Source organism: Saccostrea cucullata, unplaced genomic scaffold (genome assembly GCF_032062105.1).
Source record: "Saccostrea cucullata isolate Sc308-1 unplaced genomic scaffold, CSIRO_AGI_Scuc_v1 ctg354, whole genome shotgun sequence".
In the NCBI taxonomy this organism is placed as follows: domain Eukaryota; kingdom Metazoa; phylum Mollusca; class Bivalvia; order Ostreida; family Ostreidae; genus Saccostrea; species Saccostrea cuccullata.
The window spans coordinates 737,990-747,433 of NW_026940030.1; the positions used below are offsets into that span (position 1 = coordinate 737,990).

Consider the following 9,444-nt stretch of genomic DNA (forward strand, 5'->3'; position numbering starts at 1 on the left):
ATAAGATATATATAGTGAGCTTGAGATAAAAGATACCACAGAGTTTGACTACATCTGTTTCATATTTGGATATTTTACGTGAAAAAGACGTTAATGGTAATCTAACAACCAAGCTCTATGTGATAAACGGTATGACTTTAACTTTTCTATCATCAACTTTCCTTACTTATGCAACAATATGCCTTCATCAACTGCATACCGAGTTTATATCCCTCAGTTGATTCGATACGCAAGAGCATGCTCTACGTACATGTATGTACAATTTCTAAAACGAGGTATTATTGATAAACAAATTGATGAAACAAGAATATCAGTAGTCTCGTTAAAGTCATCATTTCGTAAGTTCTATGGTCGATACAATGACCTTGTCAGCAAATACAATTTATCATTTAGGCAAATGCAGACTGACGTTTTTCATAATAATTGTTAGTCCATTATTTAAATTACACATGCATTGTCGACGGATTTTCCCGTTATTTCCCGACCATGACAAGGAGCACACGGCGGATCTGACCGGTTGGCAGGGGATGTTCACTCCTCCATGGCACCTGATCCCACCTCTGATGTTTTGGAGATCCGCGTTTGCTCTGCTCCTATTTCGTATTGTTTAATTAATTGGCGATGTTTGTATTATTTATACAAGTTAATTGAGATTTACCTGTATGATCCCAATTGATGATTGACTTAAAAGTGCTCAAAATACCAACAGTACACTAATCATATGCTTCTGCTAATGACAATAGCATTACTTTTACACAATCAATTTTAGCGTTTTATAAATTATGTGAAATTTTGTTTAAATTTTACGATTTATAAAAGTAAAAATTCCAAAAATAAAAGTTGATAAAAGGTTAATATAGGATATAAAATAGTATCATAGCTTTAAGGCAAATAGGTGGTCTACTTTCTGAGACTTCCATTTAAACGTTTCCTCTTAAATAAACAGTAGTATAACGAATTTTAATCGGCAACGACATCAATTTTATCTATAAATCATTCGATATGGTAGGTGCCTTCCGAACCTCTTCATAGAGTTTTGGCATGAGTGGGAAAAAATTGTATATCTGTAGAATTTTCTATATTAATTGTTGACAAAATGAATGGTATTGATAGCAGTGCAGCCGATCACTTTAGGATTTTGGGTATTGTCTTAACTTGACAACTCACCAGTTTTTCATAATAACAACTCAGTGTTTTGGATTGATTTAACTTTTCCGGACAATTTTGTAGGGAACCTTACCCGATCAATTGCAATGGATGGATATTTCACACAACATAATTCGCGAAAGATTCATTTAGTGGTCTACAACATTAAAAGTATGTTAAGCAACAATCAATGCTGTCCACATTTGAGTTTTTCTGTTACCATGCCTGTTGCATACAGAAAAACGTGCAGCAGGAAACTGGATTTGGACCATCTCCAGGTTATGGATATCCTTTTGGCCATGGATGGAAGGGGATCCAGACAGGTGCTATTAGAGACACTTAATTTCACTGGTGTGACCAACTTTGTAAAATATATAACTTAACAGTGATTTGTAATGCATTCTCCTTTATGGTTGTAGAGCTGAATCAAACAAGGAAAACATTTCGGCGGAGAAATCCTAAGGTCTTGTTTCCTTTGCTGCAGATGTTACTAATATGATCACTCCATTTCAAGTCTGATGTTATAAGACAGCCGAGGTATTTCGCTCTCTTTACATGTTCGAGAATGTGGCCATGTAGCAAGTATTGGTGATGTATTAGGTTAGGCTTCCTGCTGACTGATAATACATTGCACTTATCAGGATGGAATTCCATTTTCCACCTCCTTTCCTAAATGCCCAGTTTATCAAGGTCTGCTTGGAGTGTCTGGGTATCCAGTTCAGACGTGACAGTAAGGTATACGATAGTATCATCGACAAAAAGCCTTACTGTGGCATTGAGGTCTTCTGGCATATCGTTTATATAGAACAGGAATAGGCTTGGCCCAAGGACTGACCCTTGGGGCACTCCGGAGTCAACACTGACATAGCTGGACATTTCTCCATCGACTACTACAGCTTGTGTTCTGTTGGACAGGAAGCTAGCAATCCAGTTGTTTACATTTCCCTGGATCCCATAATGTCGGAGCTTATGGATGAGGAGGCTATGGCTAACCTTGTCAAAAGCCTTGGAAAATTCATGATCAATACATCTGTCTGCTTTCCGGCAGCCATGTGATTGGTTATGTCATCTATAAACTCAGTGAGTTGAGATTCACAGGATCTTTTGCTACGGAAACCATGCTGAAGTGGGTAAAGTATGTTGTTGGTATCAGCGTGATACATAATATGGCTGGTGATGATATGCTCCATGAGCTTGCAGCAGATACATGTGAGTGAGATGGGTCGATAATTCTCAGCCTTGTATCTATCCCCTTTTTTGAAAACCAGATGGTATCTCTCCACTTTGTAACGATTTCCTAAAGATGATGGTGAGAATAGGGGTAACGCTGACAGCCAGCTCCTTCAGTACTCTTGGTTTAATCCCGTCTGGCCCCGCTGCTTTGTATGGATTCAGATTTTTCAATAGTCTTAGAATTACATTATGGGTGATGTGGAGTTCTGGTGCAACCGGGTATTTTCCAGTCACGAGTAAATTCTTCAGTACTGATATGCGTCTTCTCTGAGAATACAGACTGGAACTGCTTGTTCAGCACATCTGCCTGGTCGGTCGGATTGTCATGTAGCACTCCTTCACTGCGGATTAGTGAGATTCCATTGTTGTCGGTTCTTTGGTGTTTTATGTAAGTCCAGAAGCGCTTTAGGCCGCTATATTGGTCGTCTTCTACTTTAGGTGTTACTATTCCCTCGATGTAGTCCCAGTATACTCTTCTTAGTTCTCTTTGTACACTAATTATATAGCCTCCAGGGAGTGAGCTTAAAGACAATTAGCATTACTTTTACACATACGATGTTGAAAATTTTAACGAGCCGTTTTATAAATTATGTGAAATTTTACGCGTTTAAATTTTACGGATTTATAAAACTCGTAAAAATTAGTAAAAATTAGCAGCACGTAAAAAATACCCGTTATACGGTATACCCCGTACTGTATATTTGATATACAGTATGGGGTATATATATGGATATATGAACGAAAAGTATCACCAGCTTTAACATTACAACTGAGCATTTTGTTAAAAAAAAATTCATTGTGTCGTAAATCCGGACTAGTCTACTTTCTGTCGACTTCCATTTAAACGTTTCCTCTTAAATAAACAGTAGTATAACGAATTTTAATCGGCAACGACATCAATTTTATCTAGTCTTCCTTGTAAATCATTCGATATAGGTAGGTTCTGCCTCTCCGAACCTCTTCATAGAGTTTTGGCATGAGTGGGAAAGGATTGTATATCTGTAGTGTTGTCTTATTAATTGTGAATGGACAAAATGAATGTTCCTCTGATAGCAGATGCACCTGTCGAACATTCGATCACTTTAGGATTTTGGCGAATTGCTCTCACCTTAACTTGACAACTTCACCAGTTTTTCATAATAACAACTCCCGAGTGTTTTGGATTGATTTAAGTTACAATTCCTTGACGAACTCTCCCTTGAAAGGAACCTTACCCGATCAATTGCAATGGATGGATATTTCACACAACATAATTTCAAAATTTCCGAAAGATTCATTTAGTGGACTACAACATCTGAAAGTACTTAACATAAGCAACAATCAATTGATGCTTAACCAAACTATCTTTTACAATGAAGTTTTTCGGGATCTAAAATCATTAGAACATCTGGACATACAGAAAAACTTGCATCAGGAAACTGGATTTCCAAGACAATATCCAGACCAGGCAATCGGGCAACTAAAATCACTTACAAACTTGGCCATGGATGGAATTCCGGGATATATTTTGGGATCCGGATTTTTAGAGAATTGTCTATTAGAGACACTTAATTTCACTGGTGTGACCGGAATTTGTAAAATATATAACTTAACAGAGGATTTCTTTTCTAATGTCCCTAGTCTCAAATATCTAGATCTCAGTCACTGTGCACTGAATCAAACAAGGAAAACATTCAGCAGAAGCCTGCAGAATCTTGTATATTTAGATGTATCTTACAATCGCCAACTGACCATGTGTGGACTGAAAAATATCACAGAGGGTTTAAATTCAACATCGATAAAAGTTTTAAAAGCAAAAGGAATATACTGCACTTTGGGTAGAGGAATTTATGTGGCAAGGAATTTTTTATCATCCTTACAAAATTCCAGCCTTGAAGAATTACACCTCGACGAAAACAGAATGGACTATATGTATCCTGCAATATCTCTTATCATTCCTTCATCGTTGAAATCACTCTCTCTAGTTGGAAACAGGTTAACACCAGGGATATACATGTATCGAGATTTTTCTACTGTCACTGGCCTTGAGGTTCTTGATATAGGTTTTCAACACCGACATCCGAATGATCTGCCACTGCATGAACAGTATCTATGTGATGACTACAACAGGTCTTTTGAATGTGAATCTAGGAACAGAGATACTTATCCATACAACCAACAAATGCAAGACTGGCCAGTTCAAAAACATGCTACACCAACCAACAAAGCGTCATGTGACGACGCTAGTATCGTAGATTTAAGTATTCCAAAAAATTTGAAATCTCTTCATTTTGACTTTTCACGTGTTGGAAGTACCATAGAAGGCGTGACGCTTGGGTATTATCATAAAATTGAAAATTTCAGCATCAGAGGCAATACATTCACTGAATGGAGAGGCCCATTATGTAATGTTTCAACGTTGAAATACATGGATCTCTCAGAAAATTTGTGTTCAAAAGTCTCCAGTTATTTCTTTGACAATTTTTCGAATTTGAAAACTCTTCTTTTAGAATCGAATTACCTTGTCTATCCATTATCGCAAGACAAACAGGGTCAAATTTTTAAGGGACTAAGAAACCTTGAGCATCTGAGTCTTTTTAACAACAGAATTGATAAATTGCCACAGAAAATATTTAAAGGATTAATTAGTTTGAAAACTCTTAATCTCAGTACAAATGGTCTGAAGGACATAACATTCAGCATGAAATATTTTCACTTGTCAGCTTTAGATCTGTCGAGTAACTATGTTCAATATTTGTCCAAAACAAGCATGATGGAACTCGATAACCATCACGGAATTTCAGTAAATTTGATGAACAATACGCTTGTTTGTACATGTGAATCTATTCCATTCCTTAAATGGATGAAGGAAAGACTAAGAAACACTGATAAACGTGTGTATTTTATTAGTTTTCATTCATATAGATGCAGAGTCTCAAATGGTACCTCGTTGTCACTGTATTCATATTTGGAGGCAGAACTTTCTAGACTTGAGCGAAATTGCTTCAAGACTGAAGGATACGTCGTAGCTTTATTAACATTTGGAATAATAGGTGTTTTAGCTATACTTATTGCATTTCTGGTGAACAAACAGAAATGGAAGATACGATACTTTTTATATGTTGCAAAACGAGAACTTATGAAAAGAAACTATGAACCACTGAGAAATACCGAAGACTATAATTACGATGTTTTTGTATCCTACGCCGACGAAGACAGGACATTTGTTTTACAAGAGGTTATGCCAAGATTTGAGGAAAAGTTTCATGTGTGCATTCATGATAAGGACTTCATTCCAGGTTCAGATATTGCAGACAATATTATTGGTGCCATCAGAAACAGTAGAAAGACCCTGCTGGTCATTTCCAAGCACTTCATAAAGTCAGAGTGGTGTATGTATGAATTTAACATGGCGCTCTTTGAAGAGAAGTTTACACGTAAATCACATTCGCTAATATTCATTTTCAAGGGAGACATCGCAATTGAAAAATTGCCTTTAAAAATGGCAGAAGCCAGGGATTCTACTGTTTTTGCCGATTTTCCTGTAAATGCAGAGGACGAAGCAATCTTTTGGCAAACATTAGAAAGAGCACTTTTAGATCAAGTCTTATAAAGATTCATGCATTCAAAACATTGCAATCTATGTGTTATTCAGCTTTCATATGGTTGAACATGAAGAATGGTTGTTTTTATTTAGCTATCATTTTAGGGTCCTATAGAGTGTAGAAGTGTAGATGTGTATGTCGTAGTGCTTATATTACAGCAGTACAATATTCAGCTTTTAAACATTCAAGTAACGATAAGATTTATAATTTTATATGGTTAAATTTGATTCATTCACGTTTTGGTGTTTGCAAAATGGAAAGTTGCTGACAAGATTTTAATGAGTACCTAGTAGACAGGCCTAATTTCATTATATCTATGTATTACTTGGCACTTTTATTTCATGTTATATATTTTTTAGTAAACTTCTCCTCGTCATTCTATTAATTAAGTTGTTACACGGCCTATGTAATATGTTCTATATTTGTAAATCAACGTCCATTGACTAAATGTAATAAAAAATTCAAATGTACAGTATTTGTTTAAAAATGCAACGCCATGAAGAGCTGATGTCAGCAAAAACTGCTTCCTTATCTTTTATGTACAAAGTCGTGACAGGGCACACAAAATCGTAACAACGGTACCAAGAACATGAGTTGCGCATTTTATAATCATTTCATTTATCTAAATTTGAAATGAATGAAGTTTAAAGGACTATATTTGCACTATGCAAGAAGAACTTTATTCTTGTTTCGACATCAATTTTTACTGGATAAAATTGCATAATTACTGATCATATCAAATACCCAAAAAAATATGAATTTAAATCAAATACTTTCCTGTCTTTATTTATTTGACTGGTATCACAAATTATGAGGGAACATTGAACTATATATCAATGAATTTTTAAAAGTTTAAAATATGGTTGGGGCTTCAATATTATTTCATAGACTTTGAAGAAAAAAAATGGAAAATGATATTTATGTAACTAAATATATGCAAGACTTAATAATTTAGATAAAAAATAATTATTTCTTAGGTAATTCTCCGATCAAAAAAACGGATTTTGTTCGTTCTATTAGACGATGTACATGTATTTGGGTCGTATAATTTGATTGAATTGAATATCATGATATGCAGAAAGGGGGATACGATTGAACAAAAATGGCAGCATGGAATGACTTAAATTATAAATACAATTTTTTTCCTTATGTTTCCAATGATTAAGTGTATGATAAACTTGCCAATTATTCAACTTTTTTATCTACAGAAATTAAAATTAATTAATTACAAATAGGCTAAAGAGATAAACACAGATAATCAAAACTCCGGAAAATCATGCCGTGTCCATGTATATTTGTCGACTAACTAGTTATGTAAGCATTGAGAAATGTTTATTTCTTTGGTAAATAATAATTAAAATCAGATTTTTCAAAAAGGCGTTAAAGATTTAAGTACGGTTTATCACAATATTGATCCCGCTATTTGACGAAAACTTAATATTGTACGGATGGGTATCGAGAAGAAAAGAACATTAAATAAACCGGGGATCCAGTTTAGTAGGAAATTATTGGGGAAATATATTGTCTCTGATTATTTTTACGTAAAGGAGGCAAATTATTGACAAATTTCTGAAACAAGAATATCAACAGTCTCTTTTAAAGTCCTCATTTAGTAGGTTCTTTGGTCGATACTATGATCCTGTCAGCAATTAAAAAACATTTTTTCAGTAATTCAAATGCTGACTGACGTTTTTCATGCCAGTTGTAAGGCCATAATGCACACTAAATTATCGGTGGATTTTCCCGTTCTTTCGCAATCAAGCGGGTGTGACCAGTCGGCAGTGGATGCTCGCTCCTCCATGGCATCTGATCCCAAATCTGATTCAGAGTCCATGTTTGCTCTGCTCCAATTTTGTATTGATTGATGGAGTTTTGAGCTTGGATACTGGTCGTTATCTCCATATATGTTCATTATATCTTTCGTTATATTTTTAAAGCAATGCATACTAGTACTACTCACCGATTAGTTGATACCACAACGATTTCAATAAACTCGTTAAAAGTCGGCATCCGTATATTCTATGGTCGTTTTCATGACTTTGTAAGCAAATAAAACTTACCATTAGTTCGTATTTTGACTGACTTGTTTCATTAAGGAATGACTCTAACTCTTGGCCAAATTATTCAATATAACCTGGTTTGGGTCAGTTAACGCTTTATAATCCGCGAAGCGGATTATAAAAAAGCTTAAACTGATCCAAACCAGGTAACACTCGAATAATTTGGCCAAGAATTAGAGTCATTCCTTATAATTTAATTTTAATTAAAATAATTAAACAACTGTGGATGTAAAATTATGTTGCTTTTTATGAGTTCAAATTTGCCGCTCAATAATACAACCGTAAAGTGATGGGAAGCGAGGGGAGGTAATAACTGATACATAGACCTAGCAGCCATGATGTTTGTTTACATGAGGTAAGATCGGACTACTGTTTAAATTTAAGGGTACATTTATTAAATCTGGAATTTTCCATGAATCCCGAGGATTGGAAATGAATGGATTGCATGGATACAGATGATTTAGCTGGTTGTCAAGCGTGTGTGTCCCCATACCAAACAATGAATTGCGTTCCTCTTTGGAAATCGACCAATGAGAGTCTAAAATACACACGCAATTAAATTACCAATTATTAGGCCTTTGTTACTATACTAAATTTGCCTACAGAGAAATTTCCGTCTACCGCGTAAGGCTCATAGCGGGTGAGACAGGTCAACAAGGGATGCTTTTTCATCCTAGGCATCTTATCCCACATCTGAAATTTGAAGGGATACGTATTTATGACCTCTTCACATATTTGTATTGTTAATAGATGTATTAGATCGATCAATGTGTGTTAATTTCACCTTTTATATCAAATTTCACAAAAATCAAAGCTTATAAAAATTTTGTACCGCTTTAGAGACCAAATGACAGTCTTGTAAAAATAAGCGAAATATTGACGATCTATAGTTTCCAAAAGCTACACAAATACATGTAACTAGCAATGCACACTGTTGATGTGGAGGTACAGTATGTATAAATTGATTCAACTATCAATCACGAATACTGAGAAAAAGTGAGTTTCAAAACATCACTTTTAAGTGAAAAGAAGAACACATGCTGTGGCCTTCAACTCCACATTTAGATATATCGACGACTTATTGTCAATGAACAATGGTAACTTCCATCCTTATTTCGATAGATATATCCCGGTAAGCTTGAGATAAAAGATACCACAGAGTCTGACACATCTGTTTCATATTTGGATATTTTACTTAAAAAAAAGACATTAATGGTACTATAGTAATCTAACAACCAAGCTCTATGATAAACGTGATGACTTGAACTTTACAATCGTCAACTTCTCTTATTAATGCAGCAATACACCCTCATCACCTGCACACGGAGTTTATATATCTCAGTTGATTCGATGCGCAAGAGCATGCTCTATGTATGAACAATTTCTCAAACGAGGTAAATTATTGACAAACATGTTGATGA

General features: G+C 35.1%; 1 protein-coding gene across 1 annotated transcript; it reads left to right on the top strand.

Annotated features, from left to right (window-relative positions):
* The first annotated feature begins 3,355 nt into the window (after positions 1 to 3,355).
* LOC134254583 (toll-like receptor 4) lies at positions 3,356 to 6,037 on the top strand. Its single transcript, XM_062737111.1, has one exon. The coding sequence runs from the start codon at positions 3,356 to 3,358 to the stop codon at positions 5,969 to 5,971; it is 2,616 nt and encodes an 871-aa protein (XP_062593095.1). The 3' UTR covers positions 5,972 to 6,037.
* The last annotated feature ends 3,407 nt before the right edge of the window (positions 6,038 to 9,444 follow it).